Source organism: Aptenodytes patagonicus, chromosome 5, assembly GCF_965638725.1.
Source record: "Aptenodytes patagonicus chromosome 5, bAptPat1.pri.cur, whole genome shotgun sequence".
In the NCBI taxonomy this organism is placed as follows: Eukaryota; Metazoa; Chordata; class Aves; order Sphenisciformes; family Spheniscidae; genus Aptenodytes; species Aptenodytes patagonicus.
The window spans coordinates 2,203,522-2,226,986 of record NC_134953.1 but is presented as its reverse complement, the minus strand read 5'-3'; the positions used below and the strand labels follow the sequence as shown (position 1 = coordinate 2,226,986).

At 37.7% G+C, this 23,465-nt stretch overlaps 1 protein-coding gene across 1 annotated transcript in view; it reads right to left on the bottom strand.

Moving 5' to 3' along the window:
* Positions 1-23,465, bottom strand: part of PARG (poly(ADP-ribose) glycohydrolase) — a 74,286-nt gene that overhangs the window by 33,852 nt on the left and 16,969 nt on the right. The window contains exons 8-9 of the mRNA XM_076338339.1: positions 8,883-8,975; positions 6,540-6,697 (exon numbers count right to left, since the gene is read on the bottom strand). Of these exons, the coding sequence (XP_076194454.1) occupies positions 6,540-6,697; positions 8,883-8,975 (251 nt within the window). The remainder of the gene's footprint in view (positions 1-6,539; positions 6,698-8,882; positions 8,976-23,465) is intronic.

Below are 23,465 nucleotides of genomic sequence, written 5' to 3'. Positions count from 1 at the left end.
AGGCAATCCACTAGGATGCAGGAAGAAAATATTTTTGTACTGTTCATAAAATAAAAAATATTTTAAAGTAGTGTTTATTTCATCTTTACCTCATTCTTTTCTTTTTTGTGCATGTTTTAGAAAGTAATATATTAGTACAGTAGCACATGTATGCAATTTATAACTAAATAAATATGCGTTTTTTTTTTTTTACTGATAGGTATGTGCAATCAAAAAAGTTTGGAGACCACTGCCCTACACAGCTTTAAATACTTAAACATCAATTACATCATGTAAGGTGAGGAAACCTTAGCAAGTTTAAAATGGGAAGTCCTATATCCAATATAAAACATAAACCCTTTCTAGTAAGTCCTGCAGCCGTAGAAAATATTTTACGTGAGAACTAAAAGTAAAGCCATTCAGAATATCAAAACTTCAATTCATGAAATTTGGACTTTATGTAACTCAAAAGCAAAAGAATCCAGATGAGAAATTCCTCCCAGAGGGACGAAAGGCAGACAAATTAACCAGCTCTCTGATAGCACAAAAGGAAACGCCACTGTCCGGATCTTGCACTTCCCGATAGGAAAATGTAGCACAACCTTACACAAGTCAGGTACAGCAGCCTCGGTTCTGCTTTTCTCGTGCCTATATGTCTCTTCCACTTAATAACATGAATTCCATCTTTCTGTATTAAAACTGCCTTCCCTTTCTCTGTTTATACAGGAAGTAATTTAGAGTTTTTGAATTCCCTTGGCGTCAAGTAGGAGAAAAACAACACTTTCAATAATTCAACCTCATAGGCAATTTCTTATTTACTGTCATGTGTCATAGGTACGAGCTGTCATCATCTCAAAGTTATTTAAGAACATCGTACTATTCAACACCCAGTGACTTTTAAGATTTCATAAACAAAAAATTGAGCAGTGATTTTGTTGGTAATCTAGATGCAAAAAACTATCTTTCCATCTCAGACACTCACATATACCCACATCTCTATCCTCTGTCCTTTTCATTTTGTACTTTTGTTTATTGCGGCAAGTAACTAGGAGCATTATAAACCTGTTTTAAGAAGAAGTTTTGGTGATTTAGGAGTCTTAAAATATATCAGATTGATACTTGACTTTGATGAAATGATAAGATGCTAACTCCAAGTACTCAACGCCAAGGAACAGCGGGGTAAAATGTTTTACCCTGAGGATCTAAACCAAAAGACATCCTACAGCATAGTACAACTAAGTTCCGGACTAAATTACTGTATTTACTAAGCTACCAAAAAAATATTCAGATTGAGTACTGTTTTAATCACTACAGCAAAGTAATTACGCCAGACTTAAGAATAGCATCCTTTTAAAGTTGTCTATTTAAAGAGTATTTCATCATTTACCACACAAATGTTGATTTTAAATTTTTCAGAAAATTATACTCTACTTAAAGCATTCCATCCAAGGCTAATTAGAACATATACCTAAGGCAGGCATAACAGAATCAGTTTTGTAGGATCAGTGTCTGTAAACTCAGAAAACCTACAACCACTTTTCAGAGGAGCAATGCATCCCTCAGTCCAAACCAAGTTCTCTCAATGTTGCTAGATAATTTATTCCCCAGAGAATACTCATTAGTGTTGTGAAATGGATGTTGTTTATGAAGAGACAATCGCATTACTGGTAAATTAGATTTCAATTCTCCTGCATAAATGTACTATACAGTTTGCCCATTTCCTTTCATATATTATACATTCCATAAAAGACATATATATCTTAACTAGTGGGGTTTTTTCCCCTCATTTCCAGTCACTTGAAATTACTTTAAAGGTTTGTTTGATAAAGATGAAGAAATTCAGTCCTAGTGGAATACTGGCGGTTTCAGACCAGAGCATCCACTAATCTACGTGCCAAGAGATTCACCAGGCTTATGTCATTAGACATGCTACCTTCAGTTACGAATTCAGCCTCAACTGCTTTGATGGGAGCTATCACCGATGCATAGTGTCTCCAGTTTAACTACGGTAGTTTTTTTAAAAAGGAAAACAGAGGAGTTATTGTAACTTGACAGAACAGCTAAGAAGGGATCTGTAGCAGGTCAAAGACACAGCAAAAGCAAAGTGGGTCCTCGACAAACCTGTCTCCTTTTCAGTCATCCAGAACACTGACTCAAGATTGCAGACGTTTGTTTCCTTATACTTTGCTTTTACATATAATCAAACTAGGTGGTTTCCTAAATTACCAAATTCTATAGTGTTACGACACAGGTCTGATAACTTGGTCAACAGGGAGGAAGAAAAACCTCCACAGCGCCAAGTCTTGCGTGACAGTGGACAGTATCTGTTTCAGCATCTTATAAAAGATAAATGCAGGAAAATATAGTTCGATCTTATCTTTCATAAAAAATATATTCCTCTTGAAATATATTAAAGTGCTACGTTAAACCACAAACTATTCACAAAAAGAAGATTAACTATGAGCATCACCATAAGAAACTACTTTAAACTGTGCAACCAACGTCATAATTGCAGAGATGATCTCAAATGAGTGAATGGAATTCATGCTCTACATTCAACCAGCATGCAACTTCCATGGAAAATTTATCAGTATAAGGAATAAAATGGCAAATTTAATTATTTCTTTCTTTTGTGACGGGATATTTTTGCATAAAGCTGCCCAATCTATTTCCATCTTATACATTATAAAAGTGTTTTCAAAAAGAAAAACTGAACTCTAAATTTAGCTTGATATTTTGAATGGAAGCAGTATTTTATGCTATTTAGTATGATCTAATGTTTGGCCACTGAACGGATGTCATTCTATCTACTACATTTCATAAATATTAAAGCTCTCAAAGTTAAACTACGAATTCAATTTTATTAACTACATTTGAAATGAATTATGTTATTAATGACTTAAGAATCGTAACAGGCCCATCCTTGCCAAGTACGAAAGGGAAGAATTCAATTAAATTACTGAGTATTTCATTATACACAGGTGACTTTCAGTCTGTAGCATAATGAACAATCAAAATAGACAGTCCGTGTCTCAACATACTATTAAACTAAGTGCTTCAGTGTTAAAAAAAGAATGCTCGCTTTTCTCCTCTCATCTGGCAAGACCAACAGGCAGGAGAGGAGAGGTAAAGCATAGATGACTTATGTTAATACTAACACATACAATGGCCTTCCTTCCAATCAGTTGCAGTTATTAGCACACGCACCAGCATTCAAACAACTTGCCATCATCACGGTAGTGACAGTGCCAAGCACTGGTGCACCAGAAAAATGCTTCACAGAGGGAGAAGGGGGGAAAAAAAAAAAGAAAAAAGAGTAAATTCTCTATCTTGCGCTGACTGTCCGTTGTGTTGTCAAACAGATTTGTAACTTGGGGGAGTAGGGGTGGAAGTCACAATATGCTAGTTAATACCACAGAAAAACCTAAAGCAGGGAGAAGACTGGGAGGGAAGAGGGAACGTGACAGCGTTTAAATGTAGAAACCGTAACTATTTTATAGCGTATAAAAAGGTACTAATGTTTAAGTCTGCATAAAGCGAATTGATAAATGACTGCTGTGTAAAACTGAAAACACAAGAAAGAAACAACTTATACAGTTGTGTTTCTAACTTAAGACGCAAATTTTATTTTTTCAGTCTCAAGGAGTGGAGGGGAAGGGCGGAGGCCTTTTGTATGAAGGTAGAAAGGGCATGCATAGTGGAATCGAGGAACACCACATTTGCTGAAGAAAAAAAATCCCTCAAATGCTAGCATCTGCTCGGTAATTTTGCTTCATTAGAGAACCATGGCAGATTATCTTTTTGTACCCAAAGAACAAAGTCATTCATTCACAGTCATGTAGCAGATGAATCATGCTGAGGACAGAACTGACTCTGGAAAAAGCTGCAGACCATAATACTGTGGGGAGGAAAGGGCTGCTGTGTGGAACACTCTGTTATGCCCATCCCTAAGCAGACAGAGCAGAGCAGCAGCCTCCAAAGCCCTCACATCAAAACACTGTTATAAACAGGAAAAAAAAGTCACAAACATTTTAACTTCAGTCACTGCCTACTGCCTTTTGAGTACATCCAGCTTCACGAAAGTCTTTTTCATAAAAGCTGAAAATGCACACTGCAATGGACCAAACCTTGTCATCTTTACAAGTCTGAAACAACAGCTGAAAACACGACATTTTATTCTCTGTCCTTGCTACTAAACTAACTTTTCAGGGTGAGAAAATACAGCGTTGACAGGAGGAAAACAAAATAGGATAATAATTTTAGATTTCAACTAAGTCAGGTTATATACAGTAGCACGATAGAAAACCTGTAAATCCTTGTAGTACTCTCTCCACCACTCACTCTCTTCAATCTCCTTTTGCTTTTATCCTGCCAGTCCCCCTCTCACTGACACATTCCCTCTCATTTTATCCACTGCCTGTCACACCTCGTATTCTACTTCACTAATCTGCTCATTATCAAATGCAAAATACACAGGAGGGGAAAATTTTGGTCCAACAAATGGTTAATTAAAAAAAGGACTGAAAAAGGAAACTAATTATATAAAAACCGCATAAATTGGCAAACACTGAGGAAGAGCCACTTTTAATCCTCAAGAACCAGAGGACATCAGCTTCCCTCTTCTCTCCAGTTTGGCAACAATATTCTTGCACTTACACGAATAAAAATTGCTTTCTACCCTATGTGACTAAAAGCTGAGCGTTACCTCATCCATAATGCAAGAGGAAGGCCTGAAGGTTGTCTGCTGTATTAACCCTTTTAAATAACACTGTTGGAACTTACTATGAGTTGGCACTAGGAAGCCAAGTCAGAAAACAGAGGAGGACTGACTATAGAACAGGGCAGAAAATCCTGACTATACTTTATACTCGTCATTCTTTAAGTCTATGGCAGGAAACTATTTACCTAATAATTTACCAAGGCTTTTTTATTTAAAAGTAGTTCAAAATATTATGCCCCAAGTTAACCACTAGTATTACACTGTACTACTGTGACTTTACATTGCTGTGCAATGTTCATAGAAGACAGTATGAATTTACTCCAGTGATTTAACAGCGTTTTATTCTGTAGCTGGTAAGAATTTAACCACTTGATTTATAACATGCTTAAGTTACAAGAAAAACTGGTACCTTAAAGTCCTTTAAAAAAGCCATAAAATTCAGCTAGAAGTGTGTAGCTGGTGCAATCAAACAAAAACACTTTCCAGAACTTTACTGTCCTCTTTCACTGCCCTGAACATAAATCTTTTTTAATGCATGTGTGGTACTTTTATTTGTTCTTATGAACTAATGGTGGAAAAATACGCTGAATTGTATGGCACATTAATGCCCACCCACACTTCTCTTCCACAACCCACTGCACTGTTGGAAGAAACACCAACCCACTGCACTGTTGGAAGAAACACCAACCCACTGCACTGTTGGAAGAAACACCAAGACAGTGACCCTGGTCTCTCTTCTGAAATACAAAGCATAGAGAAACCTGTGCTAGCCCTTAAAAACAGCAAGCACCAAACCCATTATTAGTACATCAGCATGCCTGACAATTTATCCTGGGAAGTTCTAGTCTAATATAGCTCTTATGACACACATACCCAAGTGTGCTGGATCACAGGTAACAGTGTTTTTATTACTTCATCTCAGTTTTCAGAGCACATACACTACATATGTTAACTGTGAGGAATAAGAAGAACTCTAGATCAGTAATTCATCCAAGCTCCAGCCTAATAAACTTAAGGTTGAGCTACACAGACTTGCATGGAAGTGCCCAGAAGACTACAAACTCTCATTTCTAATCTACAAGTCCATGTGAACCATAATATTCTGCAGCAGGAAATGTCTCCATCCTCTTCCCCCCATTTAAAACTGAAATGAGCATATTTAAAAAATAAAATACATGAAGAAAAATTTCTAATCAAATCTGTTTGTAAGCTAGTGTCGAGGAAAAAAGAATAAAGCGTTTATTTAGAAATCAGAGTATCTTTAATTAAATTCTTATTGTGGTTCTGAAACCTTTTTAGGCTAGCTTGTAGCAAAAAGGACAGGTTTATTTTAACATGCAGCTCTACAACTGCCTTAAAATGATAAGGGATTGTATGGATGCTGAAGAATCAAGTCCTATTGATCTGACTTAATGTGCCAATCACTAATGCTGACACAAAGGAGACAACAGAAACATGGCTGGGGAAACACTGACCTTTAATTTAAACACATATAGAACACTTGAAGCACAACTGAAATATACCATTCACAGACGAATGGCTTATGAGGAGGTAGGGAATTCTATCAGCCCAATTATGCCAGAGCAAGAGCGTGTCTGTGCATATGCGTGCATGAAAAAAAGAAAAATTTGGAATATTAAGCATATCTTCCTGTGCACAAGATCCTTTCTTACATAGTTGCAATATTTTTCTTGTCCCTTAGAGGTAAACAGAAAAGACAGAAAGCAAACTACCAAAATTAGTGACGGAAACGTGAAAGAAACAATGTTTCTCCCCTAAATGACAACAATGATATTTTCATTGAAGGGTTATCAGCTTCATTTACTCCAGAGTGCCATACCTGTTGAAGTTAATGTCTGGATAACTAGAATACTCAGACTTCATCTTCGCATTGCGACGTGGAAAAGTACAGAAGAAAGCATTGGCTAGAAAACTAGCAATCTGTTCCTGTGACATTGTGATGGAGTGATTCATCTTTTGTTTCAGTAGAGGTATTGGCTACCAACAAAAGAGTGAGGGGGAGGGAGGGGAAGGAGAGAAGGGAGGGAAGGAGAGAGAAAAATAATTAGCTTACCCATTTTGAAAGAAAAAACAGGAGCACAAAATTACATTTGTTAAATTAGAGCGGGAGTAATTTAGGCCATTGGTGAACCCTTTAATCAGCAGCACCATTAAAGTCACGAACTGTTTATTTAAGACAATTCAGAAAAAGCTTGCTTGACAAACTGCAGATTTCTAATCAATAATAAAGAGAAAGACCAAAAAAACACAACTTATCAAACAAAACCATGGGGAATGGAGAGGGGGAAAAAATAGATGGGATGTTGCAAATCCTGAGCAATCCTAAAAACTGACGTAAAAACCGACTTTCAATAGCTGTAGTTAAGAACCCTTAAGGAATGCTTTCAGCTATAATAACCATGCTTTATACTTTACAAAGAAACATGGAAGTCACACCACAGATCATCACTCTATGACTTGCTTCGGGTTTTTTTCCATCCTACTTGAAGAAATAACACTGATAATATTTGCAGAAAACGCGTGATTATCCATTCTTTTATAATCAGAATGAACAAAAAGTTTAGCTTCACTTTGGTCTTCAGTTTGGAGTTTTACTTGGCTCTAGTCAGGGTTTCTTTAATATAAAAAGAAACAAAGGTGCGGGGGGAACCAAAAAAACACCCAACCCTGAAGTGTTATACATCTTCCATTTTATCAGGCTTTAGCCTCCTGATTTGGAATTTTCGCTCACCACATTCACGGCGGTTTTTTTTTTTTTTTTTTTTAAATTATGTGATAATACTGGGGGTGGGAAAAAATATCATTCTGACTGCTAAGGAGTCCAGTAGCAATTACGATAAACCCACTTGACAGGAGAAAGAGAACACAGTTTTCACCGCTTCTTCCAATATTCTCAGCCATCATCATTAGCCAAGCTCCAGGAGAGCTGAGCAGCTATATTTTAATCCTTTTAGTTGTGAATACAGAAATTGCTACTAATTTAGCCTGTTGAATACACAGCCCTGTTTACTCCACAAAACAAACAAGTTTTCCTTCATTCTTCTAACTAGTACATTCACATTCACTGAATCTCATTCTGTCTTCTGGCTATTTAATTAACAAGCTATATTATGATGTCTGAAGTCACACAGCTAGAGGGGGAAAAAAGCCTGAGAAGCTCGCTCTAATAAGTTGTACAAACCTATAAAAATAGGATATTTTGGACACTATGTTATACTGGAACAAATTTAGCTTTATATCTAACAACAACAACAAAAAAAAGAGTCTGACAAAGTTCTTCACAATTTACAGTGCCTAACGGGTACTTCATCTTTACAAAAGGCATTACTACATGAACTTGCAAGTCTTGTGCTTGACTTTGTGTTCAGAAACTTCATAGTATTCTCAAAAACTTACCCATCAAGTGACTAGTACAAAAAATTTTTAAAGAAATATAATTTCAAACAGTACGAATATATCTACTGTAGGACCCCCGCGGCATAACAAAGTTGGGAGAAATTTTCCCTGCTCCTGTCCATCAAAATCAATTCAGAAAATTGTAACAAAGGAGCTTACAAATTAGTCATTACCCTGCTAATGCGTTACCTATCATACATCCTCCCTTACTTGATCAGTCCTATTCACTTTTATCAGCTTTACTACCTACAGAACTGATTCCCATAACAACAATAAAGAATTAGTTAAGGTTTGTATGTGCGCAAGTATTGTGATGCTCTAACTAGACTAAAATATGCTCCCAAGTAAACAGAGGCTTTATGAAAATACTACTTCTAGGATTAAAAAATTTCTAAAATAAAAAATTAGATGTTTTAGGATTATTCAAGTGTTTCAGTTTATAAGTGCGATTTTCAAACCTGAAAGGTTTCATGGTCATTTCATTTAAGAAAAGCAAGAAACAACTCCAGCATATAGAAAGGAAAGTGTTACTGAAGTTCAGGTTAAAAATATGACAGAGATTTTTTTTTTTTTTTTAACGTTCTATTATATCATTACAGATGTGCATTGTCCGTTCTGCTCCCTAGGCCTCAGCTACATTCCACACAAAAAACTTTAGCTTTTACTAAGAACAGAACACGATCCTGATGTTTTGACCTCAGTCATTAGGTACAGTTTGCAGAAAAGTGGTCTGCCACAGAGCACTTAGCTAGCTGTGTGTACTTACCTGGGTGCAGATACTAGGGAGACAGAGTGCCAGCTTGACCATATCAGGAAGGATGGACTGGAACAAATGTTGAGCCTCTGCATCTTCAAGAACCTGTTAAAAAGAAAGAAGAAAGACACAAAAAAAAAAAAGGCTTTTACCTCAGAAATGATGATTGTATGAAAACTTTGTGAAAACAGGACCCATCCAAAAGAAATGAGAGAAAAAAGTAGGTCCTATTAGCTTCACGCAAATCTGTAGTGTTTTTCACGGTAGCACCTCACTGCATTTTACCTTGCAATAATCCACTAACTGAAATACAGAAACAACTCTCAAAAGTCGCAGTTGAGAAAACATGTCACCAAATGCCCTCTAAAGGAACCTTCAATAAGTTATCATTTGATTCTTTCCAAAGCAATGAACCGAATTCTCAACTGATAAAAATCACTACCTAACCACAAAAGTACTGGAACGACTTACTTAACTTTCATATTCAGGTCATAGTCCAAGACAAGCACCCGTGGCGTTCTCCTGTTCAGGACATATGAAAGGCACTGCTGGGTCAGATCAGTGGTCCTCAGCAGCAGCAACAGGGAACGCTATGCGAGAAGAGCACGTCCATCTGCTGTCCATCCCCACCACGTTCCCTCAAGAACTATAGCTGTTGGATTACATACGTTAAAGAGTGCAGCCTGCCTTGTCCCACGTGCTGAAGTTGCAATCTTTTCAGTCTCTTCCTGTAAGACAGCTGATCCTATGACTATTTTAGCTGCCCCTCTCTACCTGCTCTAACATTCTTCCTGAGAAGGAGAGACCAGAATTGACAACACTCAAAAAAATGGGCACACCAACGTTTCACTGGGCTTCTCAAAGCTTTTATATTCAAGACCATGTCACATCAAACCCTTCTTGTCCTATTCTCAGTTCCCTTCCTGACACTGTCTGGCCCACTGTTGACGTGCTTGGCTGCCAAAGCGTATCAAGCCAATGCATTCAGAGAAAGTCCAGGATCTCTCTTCTAAGTTGCAACTGCCAGTTCTGAGCTCAGCATCAGGTACCCAGGGTTGAGATGAACCCATCCACACCCCGCACCCCCATTCATGTATCCTACACCTATTTTTAAAAGGTGCAAAAGGTTCTTTATGGTGGGCAATGCTCTTCTAAGAAAAAGCTAGGATAGGCACATGAATGGGAGGTTGTGAAAAGCAAAGCAACATAAAGCAGCGCAGTCACAGTTGCCGCAAAGCGGCACAAAAGCATGCCATATCCTCAAAAGTCTCACATTCTGCCGTATGAACGGGCAGAAGCAGGATCAAGGACAGAAAAGCACATTCTCCATCTTCCTGTGCAGTGGTGCAGTTTTTCCCTTGATCTAGGGAGCCAGGCACCAGATGTGACTGGCTGTTAGATTTGCATGCTGTGTTTAAGGCAAAAAGCAGAGAGAAGAGAACACGTAACTTGCACTACAGCTGGGGAATGGAAGATGAAGGTCACAGTTCAGCCTTCTGCCTCCCTCTTTGCCCTACATCCAGGGAATCTGTATTGAAACAAATACCTTCTACCAGCTTCTAGATTAAAATCATTAAAATCCTGAAACTGTGGCTTTAAAAACTACAGAATATTATTTTTCAAGTAAAACAGAAAATAATTGGATTTACTACCAGTTTCACACAAAAACAATAGCAGACAGAATAGATGAAACAGCATCAAGGTATTATCAACTTTAGTTTCTGCAACACTTAAGACTAACTGTGAAATCACAGAAAGTGATCTTTTAGCCGTATAATCAAAGTTTTGTAATGCACACTTCAATGGAAAGTTTCACACAGACTTCAGAATGTAAAAAAGATACTGGCAGTTTTCTTTAGAAGAGGAAAATACAGTGTCTCTGATTCAAAGCATACTATTCCCCATAAATGCCAAGCTGAAAATATTGTTTGAATGCTAACAACTTCTGTTCTTCCAAGATCATTAAAATAACTATAGAAGTATCTCTGCTCTATTCCCTCCTGTTCCAAGTGATGTAAAGGGATAAGAGTACTCGGGAAGTAAAAAAAAAAAACAAACAAAAAACAAAACAAAAAAAACCCCACAAACAAATGCTCAAAGGACAAACAACTTATGGCAGGGAAGGATAAAAAAATAAAACAATCCCAATACCTGCACAGTTACTTTCTGTGCATTGTGTATGCTGCTCATGGAGACATACAAACAAGGTCTTAATTTAGTTTTAAATTGAAACAAGGACTTACAAAGAACAGCAAGCCTAGGAAACATAAAAATCATTTGATATAATAAAGGAGGAATCCAAGTAATATACAAATTACTACTGAAAGTCAACTTTTTTTTTAAGGTTAAGAAACAAACAAGATGCATCTCTCTCTCCTGTTGTTGGCTGCATATGCACCTACATATTTACACAGTATAAGTCAGATATTGAAAATTATGACCTAACCTTTAACATCATCTGCTCTTGCAGGAAACTTTGCTCTGCTTAGGCACAATGTTTTTAAGTGCCATGAAGTAACAAAATGAGCATTTAAAAGCTGGAATTTCAGATCTCAATACATAAAATGAATATGTAAGTTAAATCTATTCAAAAGATGACATTTAACCTCAGATGTCTACCAGGCTGTCAAATTCTGATATTCTCTCCCCTTCGGGTAACACTTCCTCTCCTTTAAAGCTGACATATAAATAGTGGCTGCTATGCTTTGCTGACTGCCACAGACTATACAGTATCACTTATCTGGTGACACATTATGGCACTGGACTTTGTCATAGCTGTCAAGACTTCAACCTTTTCTTTATGCTCCTTTGAAAACAATATAATAATAGTATGAGACAATTTCTTCCCAAAACAGAAGCAGGGCCAGCAATTGCACAGCTCAGCTCCAACACAAAATGCGTAACTACAAAGTCCACTTCTTAAACTCTGAAATTCTACTTTTCCTCCTTACCTTCCTAATGTTGTAGCAGAACATGCTCTCCTCTCTACATTATTCCTATGTATGACTTTTACTAGACCTCCACTAGTGAAAACCTCAAAATTTGGAGCTGTTAATGGCCAGAAGTGTTCTCACTGGACTTCAGACAGATTATTCTTACATGTAAATGACAAATAAGGTGGTGGTGGTGGCGGCGGGGGGGTTGTGAAAAGTGTTGGGTGCCATGAAAACCTTACTACGTTTTCACAAGATAAGTCACTTAAAGGACCCCACAACTTTAAAAAGACGATCATTATGAGTGCTAAGTTTACAGACCTTGCCAATAAACTCCTAACTGCATCGTTCTCTCCTCAAACCACCAAGCAGCCTAAGCATCCCTGTTTTGAATTCTCCCCTATTTAGGCAAAGGTCTCCTAAATATTTTAGGGTAGCACATCAATAGTTTTCAAGCTCAAGCATAGTTTGTTTCTTCCCAGAAATGTTATAACTTCACAAAATAGCTGCTGCAGTGAGTAATCTAAGAACTCTGTTGTTCAACTGCAGGTTGTTTGTTTTGTTTTGTTTTTTTTTTAAAAAAAAACACCAAAGAAACCCTTTCTCCCTAAAAATAACTCCTTGGGGAACTATTCAGTCCTATGCTTCCCATTTATATCTTGAGGCTATAACCCATTATTGAAGAGTGACAGTAAGCCAGAAATATGTATCCTTCCTTGCTTTAAGTTTCTACAAAAACTAAGTAACTTGAGTCACAGCCACATCCACGTAATCATAACTTCCCCTTTCTGCCCATGGACTCTTCCGTACAGGTAACATTCCTATGAGGTTTCTATGAAAAAGAACACCTGCAAACCCCTGGCTGCTTGGCCCTCACCCTCTTTTGACCACTAAACCAGCATGCCACCACAGTTGCAGCTTTGTAGACCAACCACTGTCACTGCATATTCTCAGCTACGCTCAGTGCAACACAGAGCCTGGTTTTATCTGTGACAGTCTTTTCAGACTTTGGAAGCGGCAAAAAAGAACATTCAATCATAGAAAGTAAAAGGATTCCAGGACATGGAGTGCTGACACCGCAGCTACATCTGACAGACATCCCACGATGCAAATGCCAACCTGGGAGAACCTAGCAACAGCACAAAGAATACCTGGTCACAGAATTGAATGAAGATTTATTTAGAAGGAAACTCTCTTCAGGAAACAGTGACTTGTACTGATGTAAAATCCAGCATATTTAGAGTCACATTACATATTCTACTTATTTGTTGCTGCTGAAAGAAGGATGTATCATTCTATCTCCCCACATACACACACACACACATTTCACCAGTTCCCATGTTCATCTGATAATTTCCTGAGATCCTTCAGCTTGCTAACGCTACAGGAAAATAACTTGGGGGGGGGGGGGGGGGGGGGGGGGGTAGTCTTCCTCTGCATTAATAAGTTGAACCAGCCTACCAAAACATCGTGCATTATTAGATGTTGTGCAGGGTGGGTGGTAGGTGAAACAGAACCAGTCACATCCCTTGTCAATGGGCTACAAAGGCAGATACCACTTGCAACTCTTCTCACTGAAAAAGCAGTAATATTCTAGTTAGTATGAAGCTGTACAACAAGCACCTCACTTTGAAGTAAATCTCCTAGTACAGGAACATCTGTATTGACTCAGTAATGTATTTTTAACTGTGTACAATCTTTTTCAAGGCTACAACTATGCAAAGATGAAGAGAAAGGATTGTATTTCCACTGTTAAAAAACCATTTGTTTTGTAACTTAAGGAATCTAAAATATAAAGTGGTTGTCAACAATTTCTGATAAAGGAAAATACATTAGGTATCACAGCAATTTTGTTTTTAAACAACTGACCAGTTTCTCTCCTTCTTATGCATACATGTCCTTTGCAGCTTCCTTCAGGATTTGAAATAAAAACAAAAATATATCGTTGACTTTATTCATAGTCCTCCAAACATGCAAAAAAATTATTTAGGAATGAAATAAAAGCAGGGGTTATACCCCGGAGGAAAAGTATATGGAATCAGAGTTGCAAAGCATGACTTGCCTTTTGCCGAAGAAATCACTTGGCGATTTCATCAGTATTTGCACTGGAGTGACTGATTAAATGAACATGACTTAGGGCTCCAATTCGTAAGATGCAAATAGTTCAGCGAGCCGTAGCAGAGGTAAGAGCTCTTGGCCAAACTTGCACTGCAATTTTGCAAAATGAACATTTATACTGCAGCAGAGAGGCCTGACTAAATGCCACCATAAGTAATGGCCTCTTGTCACTATAAACCAGTCCTCCAAAAGGTAATGAACGAGTATGCCTGACAGTCCTAATAAGAAGGAACTGAGGTAGCATGGGGTGATAGTGATGGTAGAGAGTTTAAATCTAAATCTGACAGCTCATCAAACCAAACTGCACATACAGAACACAGATTTGGACAGCTCTATCTATCACATGGGAAGGTAGAGCCATCACACCATCAGGCAAACAGCATGCTAAGACAGCAATGGCTTAATGCTTTCAATTTGTTTCGGTTTACTTCCCCATATTAACTTTTGTGGCAGGACGAGGACCAACTGAACCACGGTCTTAAGGATGAAGGGGAAAACCAGAGTGCTTCCTTCAGACTTTGTGTCTTTTATTTCCTAATTCTAATGGTTTTTGACCATCTGACCTTTTCCTTCCCCCCTGCCATAATGCCTCATGCACTTTCTTAGAATTACTTTGTTTTGGTTTGTGTTTGTTAGTGCTCTGTACCATGGGTTACTACACTGAACTGTCTTCCCAGTAACAGCTTTCCCAATTATTTTAATGAAAGATATCATATGGTTAGAGGTGGTAATAGCCTCCTAACTAATTAGACAAACTGCGTAACTGCTATGTACTCCATTCACAGTAAGTTCATTCTCCTAATTTCAGGAATAATTTTTTTTTTTTCCTTTCTTCACTACCTTCAATTTGTCTCAAATAAAAAAATACCTGTATATTTTTACAGGGCATTAAGATCCACATGATGAATACTTCCAAGCTGAAAAACTTTGTTGCAAATAGAGGTGTAGCAAATAAGGGCATATATAGCCTACCTAGACATATCATTATTAAACCTCCTTCAAGTCTGCAGTTCAAAGAAAACAACAAAGAAAGTTATGTGAACAAAGCGATACTATTCACATTCTCACAAAGAGAAAGATTTGCCCAGTGCCGCATGCAAGGAATATGCAGGTGGAACATGCCACGAAGTCTAAGGCAACTCAGAATAGTCTCCTGAAAAAAATTTGATCAACTTTCGTAATTTTGGTGAGGATAACAAGGGAAGGCAAAAAACCTGAAAAAAGTAAAAAATATATTTGGGGAACAAGGACAATAGGAACTTGTGTTTGAAGGCTTAATATCTTTTTAAGACTGTTAACAGTCTTGTTCTACCCATAAGCATTTAAAATGCTGCTTTTTTTCATTCAATGCATAGACTGTTCCTCCCTTCCAAAGGCTCCCGTTTCACTGTCAAATGAGATGCAAGAGTTCAACTGTGCTCCTGCACTATTCTAGAAGATACTGGTTCTTGTGCACTTTTGGATAACATTAACCATTTCGATCTCCCACTTTTTTTTTTTTTTTAGAGTGTATTCCACAGAAGAACCTCCCAAGCATCCTGAAGCGTCTCCCTCACTATTCCCCCCCAGCTAAGACTTTCCTTTGAGATGACACTTAAACAAAAACTTGAGCGTACTTAAGCAACCACACCATGGGGCTGCTCCTTTATTGCACTAAGCAATGTTGTCTTCGTTTTCTCTTCCTTCCACAGCAGCCTGTATGTACTTACTTGTTCTCCTGTCTCATACGGAAGTCACATGCTTTTTGTATGCTGTTTGTGTAACACTTAAACATGGTAGAGTCTAGATCCATGACTAGAACTCCTCGGTGCCAACAGAACAACCAAGCCACTGTATGTGACATTTAAGTCTTTCATCTGAAAGTAAACCAACCTCAGACTGCTAACCTGCGCTCCCTTTCTTCCCCTAATCCTTGTCATAAGTGCTTTTAAACATTATAGAATCCTAAAAGCATACTCTCAATCTGTTGGAACAGCTGGGGAAAAAAAACCCCAACAAACAAAAAAGCCTAAACAAGTTCTTATCAGGTGACTTTGAAAACTAATATAGTAACTTAATACACCCCCAAAAAACCAAAACAAGGTTCACTAAGTCATACTCTCTACAAAGCCTTTTCTTCTGGACAGGGAGTAGATGAATTCTACTTAAACACATCGTGCCACAACTATCAGCGTAGCTGATACCTAGACAGAGACACTAGGCTGCAGCCCGCTAACTTGTATGCCCGTGTAAAACAGACTGTCATAATGTAAAATATTATACATATAAACAAGATTGAAACCTAGAAGCAAAGCGGGGGTCAGGGGGTGGGGATTTCAGTTCCCATTTTATTAAGTTAATGAACTTCCAAAACTGCAGGAGAGAATAAACACTCATCTGCCTCCTTTAGTTCCCTTACAAAACTAATTCAGAAGGAAGCACACTTAGCTGTCAAATCCATCCCATTTCTTGAGCACTTGTCTGATTAGAAACCAGACGAAAGACAAAGTAATCTTTGGAGGGAAGAGGGAAAAAAACATAACACTGGATTATGCGGAGAAGAATCTTATTTGAGAAGAATGCTTCTGACATTTATCAAAATCACAAACTGACACTTCAAAAGGAAAAAGGAAGACAGCTTACAAGGCAGAGGTTAATTCATTTTTGTTTAATTTTTTCCCCACGTGAAGGCTTATTCACACCCTCTGCCAATCCAACCCTGGAATGATCTCTCAGGTGTATCATCCCTAACAATGGCAGCTTTGTTCTCAAAGCTTTTCAACATTCTAAATAAAATCTGAGGGGAAAATGGCTGTATTTTCATCTCCTCTTAATGTTTTTAGAAGCCTTGTTTATACTTCTAAGGTACGGGAAATCTAACCCTAATCATTTTCATTACCAGTGAGTGAAACTTCAGTCCTGATTCTCTATAGGCCACCAATAGACTCTACCTGCACGTTCTTGCAGAGCAATTCTATCAGGAGTAGAAGCATCACAAACACTTCCAAAGCAGTGGCAGAGTCCTGGGAAGAAGAGTCAAATACTGCTTTCTAAATACTTCTGAGTTACTCTTGGGAAGTACAAAGTAGTGAAAAGGCCAATGAACTTGTTTCTACAGCAGGGCTGTAACATGGGGGGGGGGGGAGTATCTTTCATCTGACTGACACAAGCTAACGGTGAAAAAAAAAATCTGTTTCCAGGTTCATTCAAAACTTTTACCTCTCTGAACACAGTACGGGGGGGGGGGGGGGATGTTTAATACTGCTACTATTTTAAAAACTTCTGCTAAGAGCTGTAGAGTGGAAGCATTCAAAAGCCATCAGATATTTAACTACAACTTTTTTCAACCACTTTTGAAACCGATAACCTTGGCACTAAAAGCTTCATGAGACAACACAGCTATTGCCCTTATGAAAGCTGTATTTTCTTTAACATTACCAAAAAAAAGTCAAGCAGACAGAAGGGGAAAAAGAAAGATCAACTGAAGATAACACAATAGCATTGTAGATTTCAACAAATCTATAGACTATTTTTTGCTTGGTTGTCAGAATTATAGACTCAAAATAACCAATATCTTAAGAAAAATATCCAGTAATTAAGATTATATTGGCCAAATAAGACCCTCAGACCATCTCCAGGGTACACACTCTGCCACCTTTGCAAACCCACTCTTTAAAGAATGCATGGCAACTAATAACAAACTGTAAGGAAGCAATATAAACAAATTCAGTTTTTCAGATGAAAAAGCATGAGAAGAATTGGGAATATAGTTACAATACACTTCATTTATACCTTCATAGTCATCCTAACAACGGCAATGCCTACTTCCCCTGCTTCCATTTACACTTTTTCAGAGACTGTTTCTCTTGAAAGCTTTGACCATCATCATGGTTTTTTTTTTTATTGTAACTGCTCCAGACATTAAAAAAAAAAAAAAAAATCTAAAGGCACAAAGCAGCTAAGGAAAGCCACCACAACCAAAAGGAGCTTCTTTTAGTCATTTGGGATAGATAGGTGAGCACAGATAAATGATGATTTACACATAATCCAATGGAAATCTGTTCATCAGCCCCCTGCTCCCAAAACAAAACCAAAAAAACAACTATCAGAAGGTAAGTTTTTAAAACCAGAACATTTATATTCACTAGATTTTTTTTTTCTTTTCTTTTCTAAACAGGAACGTTCTCAATACAGTGAAAAACTATGCAAGAGATCCTCAGGATGTATCTTTACGTTGTCTCAAAGCATTAAGTATCCACAAACACTTAAGACAATATAATTAAAACTCTACACCTGGTATGTGTAGATATCCCTTCCCTAGTAATTTTGAGTCAATAGTTTGATGCAATAGTCATTGTGATGGTGCTTACAAAACACCACTTAAAAGATACTCAACTGTTTTGCTGAGAAAGTACAGAAAACTACGAATAAGCCTGTGATTCAGTACTCAATGCGATTTCTCTTCTACAATGCTTAGCTTCTAATGTCTTGAATGTGTACAAGATGCATATTCCCCACGCCACAGAAAAGCTCACATTTTGTTCAATATGGGGACAAATTCCTTTCTGCTATTGTGAAAAGAAAACCCTTCACGGTACACTCAAAAGACCTTTTCAGTTTAGATTTTAAAAAAGTAATCCGATGTAATGAAAATTGTTTGAAAACATCTGGACTGAAATGAAATCCAGCAAGGAGCAATGGATAGGCTATTTTCAGCCTTGGGACATTTTGTTTCTTGCTTAAAAGCCTACCTTTGTAGTGCTGACATCTCTGTACAATGCTCACTTCTGTTATACTGTCCAGACAATTATAAAAATGATTTATCAAAAACCCAGTCACCAGAACAATTTGGTACTTCAAAATTCCTTCTATTCCAGTATCACTGATTACAGCAATCATTTTTTCAAGCAGGTCATTCAAACAGCAAAACTTACGTGGTTCATAAGACCTGCTAGGAGACAAGAGTGGGGTAAAGCCTTATGAGGACATAAAAATCTCCCAAGATATGCACATACTTAACAGTAGCGGGTGTTCTTAAACAGTTTGGTCTTTTTCAAATGAGTGAAAATCCAGAGCTCAACCATAACCCAACTAGACTGTACTACAGTCACATCATCTTCAGATGTTGCATTTATAGTCTTTTTTTAGATGAAAAATGGAAATAATGGTAAAAAAATGGAAGTATAATTTCCAAAACTGTCCAGGTAATTTCCAAAATTTCTTAAGGTTATTAAGTTTAAGGTTATTAAATCAAGGTTATTAAGGTTAAGACCACACACACTTAAAGGCTGTGTGGTTCTGTGGCTGTTTGAAATTTTGCAGCTGAAGTAGAGTATTTCATTGACAAGACAGTTCTTAATTTCATTTAAATCAGCTCAGTGATCTCAAAACGCAACCAATTCTTCTTAGAGAGGAAGCAGACATACTGCCAATATTTGCCCATCTGATTTTTCTGCTCACTTCTCAAACTTTTAATATGCTCCAGCTTAACTCAATTACTTGCATCTGACACATTTTCTGAAAGCACCAAGTTCAGGCCAAATGTGCTAGTATACTATGTAGCAACATACAATCAAATGAGAAACTATAGTTTGGCAAAAAAATGCACTAAGCACATTCTGTAGATATTATCCCAGGTTTTACTACATTTACACCACAATTCAGCAATTCAATAACACACCTTTGTTAGGTTTTTCAGTGAAATATAAGAGTTTTCTTCTATTTATTTTAATTATTTCTAAGTGCAAAGCATGGACCAACAGAAACAAGACTCATTGTAATATGCTACACCACTTCTCTCTAAGAATATTCTCCTATATTCTGGAATCTGCGCGGAACACCTGCAGTAGGAAAAAAGTGATAACTTAGAAAGTGCGTACACATATCCATATGAATATTGCTAGGCCAAAAATTAAATAGTAAGGGTTTGTGCAAATGAAAAATAACTTCTAGTACAATAATTAACTTCAATTTTTCAAGAAAAGGAAACCAGACTTTTGGAAGAGCAAAATATCTGTAATATGGACGTGTGATATTTCTGGAAAATAGAAAAAGTCGTATTTATAAATTAATTTATTTACATATTTATCTTGCCTATTATATATTAATAAGTTTATGTATTTGTAAATTACATTTACAGAAAATTTGAAAAAGGTATTAAGTGAGGGTCTAGAAATTTACAGGTAGACACTTGCATGTAAAAGTAGACAGTAACAAAGCCTCACATCCTGACTGTTCCAGACTTCTAAAAGGATCTAGAATCCAGAAGTATGATCATCATATGCAAGTCTGTCCTGGTTTCGGCTGGGATAGAGTTAATTTTCTTCCTAGTAGCTGGTACAGTGCTGCGTTTTGGATTTAGGATGAGAACAGTGTTGATAACACACCGATGGTTTAGCTGTTGCTGAGCAGTGCTTACACTGGCCAAGGACTTTTCAGCTTCCCATGCCACACCGACTGAGCAGGCTGGAGGGGCACAAGAAGCTGGGAAGGGGCACAGCCAAACTGGCCAAAGGGACATTCCATACCATGGGACGTCATGCTCTGTACATAAACTGGGGAAAGCTGGCCGGGGGGGCCGCTGCTCGGGGACTGGCTGGGCATCGGCTGGCGGGTGGTGAGCAATTGCATTGTGCATCAATTATTTTGTATATTCTTTTATCATCATTATTATTTTCCCTTCCTTTTCTGTCCTATTAAACTGTCTTTACCTCAACCCATGAATTTTACTTTTTTTCCCCTGATTCTCTCCCCCATCCTACGGGGGCAGGGGGGAGTGAGCGAAGGGCTGTGTGGTGTTTAGCTGCCTGCCCAGTTAAACCACAACAAAGTTTTAATGGAAAGAAGCAGGGAGAAATGGGACTCCTTTTCTAATCCTGTTTCAAAATTAATTACAGCTCTAATTGTGAGACAAACATTTTTAATAGCACATATTCTACATCATGGAAAAGCATAACTAAAGGGTGCAGAAAAATAGCAATATATTCCTTCAGCTTGCCAACTGACCTTGTTTTCTTGCTACATAGCTTTTTATCAAGTTTTAGGGTAAGCTGAGATTTGTGCCATAAAAAAACCTGCTAACAGCCAGTTTTGAGGCTAAAACCAGTGAATTCATGCTTGACTGGAAAAGGAGAAAAAGGAGCACAGATAAAGTGGTCTGGTACATTCTTCCTTTTCCTTCACGCTGAAGGTTCTTCTCTGCAATTAAGTATAGACGAGGGAAGAGATTGGTCTTTTTAAAGAGCATTATCATGTTTCTTTCAACCTCATAGAAAATTCCAAATGTGAAAGTTATACAGCTTCTTTCATAATAGAAAAGATTTCCTGAATGCTGAGTTTATATGGGAATCAACAGCAAATATGCAGATCCTGGTCATTAAATAGACTGACTGGCTTCAAACAGCTTTCCCAAAAGACAAAAAGAGCACAGGACATCCATAAACGGGCACTGCAGACACACACACACTTTTTCCTACACTAAAAGCCAAATCTAACAGTTGGGAACTGGGTATTATACAGTGGAGAATGAGAGTGTCTTTGTAAAGATACTGATAGCATGTCCCCTTTAAGTCTTCCTACTTGCATCAAGTAGGCACCAAGGGTTTGAAGTTCTGCAGAAAGCCTGGAAAAACAGATTTTAAAAGGCGTAAGTGCCTTCAAGTGAGGTTCATTTAAAATGTCAGTTACCTTTATTATTTTGTCCTCCTAAGAGAGGCTAGTGTAGAGGTCCCCATACCTTTCTGTCACCAACATCTCATGTTGGTACTACGCCACAATGGGGCCTGTGTGACAAGGCCACTTCTGCCTCTCAACTTCAACCCAGCAAAGTCATAAGAATGTAAAGATGGACAAAAGTTCATGAAGGCCCACCAACAAAAGATGCCTAGAAAAGTCTAACAGCAAGAAAAGCAAGTAATCAGCAGCACTTCCTCACAACACTCTTTACTTGCCTTAATCAGTTTCAGAAATTTCCAGAGTCCATCACAGTACCTGTGTAGGTGTCAATGGGATCTTCCTACCAGCAATTTCTCCAAATCCCTTCAAAACCTGATGTAAAGCCATATCATCCTCTACAACCCCTGACAAGGAGTTCCACAGCCTTTTATTCAGTATCTAAATAAGTAATTACTTTTGTCTGGTTTTGAAACCCTTGCCTGCTAGGAATGCTCATCTGGTGTCCCTTAACTGCTGTACTAGAAGAATGAACAGTCACTTCCTCTTCTCCCTCTCTTACATTCATTTTGGACACCACTGTTACACCCATTCCTCACTTCTCTCAACTAAGATGAAAAGATGAAACAGTCCTAGCTTATTTAGGTGTTCCTCATATGGAAACTATTACATACCTTTACACCATTCCTGATTCCACTCATTGTACCTCCTCCATTTCACAGACACAAACTTTCCAGCTCAAAGAGTCCAGACAAACATAAAAATAGTTATGGATATAATGTGAACATCTGCAAGATGTATTGTGATGCATTTTTCACATGACTCACAGAAGATCAGAGGCAATCACTGCCTATGCCACACAAATTTACCTAAACTCCAATCTTCAGTCTATGCTTCTTAAGAGATCAGTCAAACTTATGTCTAAACTATTTGCAATTTCCAATACATGAGTAATCACCAAGGATTACAGTTTGTCTTTTAATGACATGCCTAAGTACGGGATTTAATCCTTTTCAGCATTGAATAGCATACAGACATTATTTCACAAAGTAACTTTTTAAACACAAATATTTGGGGAATCCTAAATGCTAACAGTCCTGCATGTGAGTCCCTCTCTTTCTGCTTTGCACATACAAAAAAAGCAGCAAGGGTAGCTAAAAATCAGATGACTAGATCTGATTCCTTCCTTTTACTGAAGCATTATCAGGAAAGCCTGTAACTTAGATAACTTGCAGGTAAGAATTGAAAAGCATATGAGCATTATTCCTTTCTTTTCTGACACTAAAATGACGTAAATGCTATAGTTCTCCAGGTTTCAAAGGAGTTTAGAAGACGACTGAAATTAAACCACGTGAGCAATAAAAGAGCCCATTGTTGTTTCATTGCCTGCAGAGTTCTTTTTTGTCACTGTAAGTGTATGTCTCATTTTTTCAGTAGATTTGTTCTTAAGTATTGCTGCTAAATCTCACAAGTTTTAGACAGGACCAAATAACTTAGTTTGATACAGCTCTACTGTAAAGGACAAAAACAAGTTGTGAGGCTGCTCACTGACTGGTTCACCTCAAAAGAGCTCAGATTTTAATGATGGCAGAGGTTCTCTATCATGAAGGTTCCTGAAGCTTCGCATTGTAAATCCTGCTGACAAGTTCTTGTATACTACACAACTAAAACTGAATTTAAAAGAAGGATCACCTTTAAAGAAAGTTATGCACTGTTTATACAATGTCATGTCATTTTCAGATTTAAACACTCCTCTGTTCCTGAAAGAGCAGGACAGACGCAAGCAATAAGAGGAAGAGTTCATGAAACAACATTAGCAAGAATTATGCTTCAGCTCTAAGAGACTTTAAAGCAATACAATAAAAACAAAGCATGTCCAGAACAAGCAGGCCCA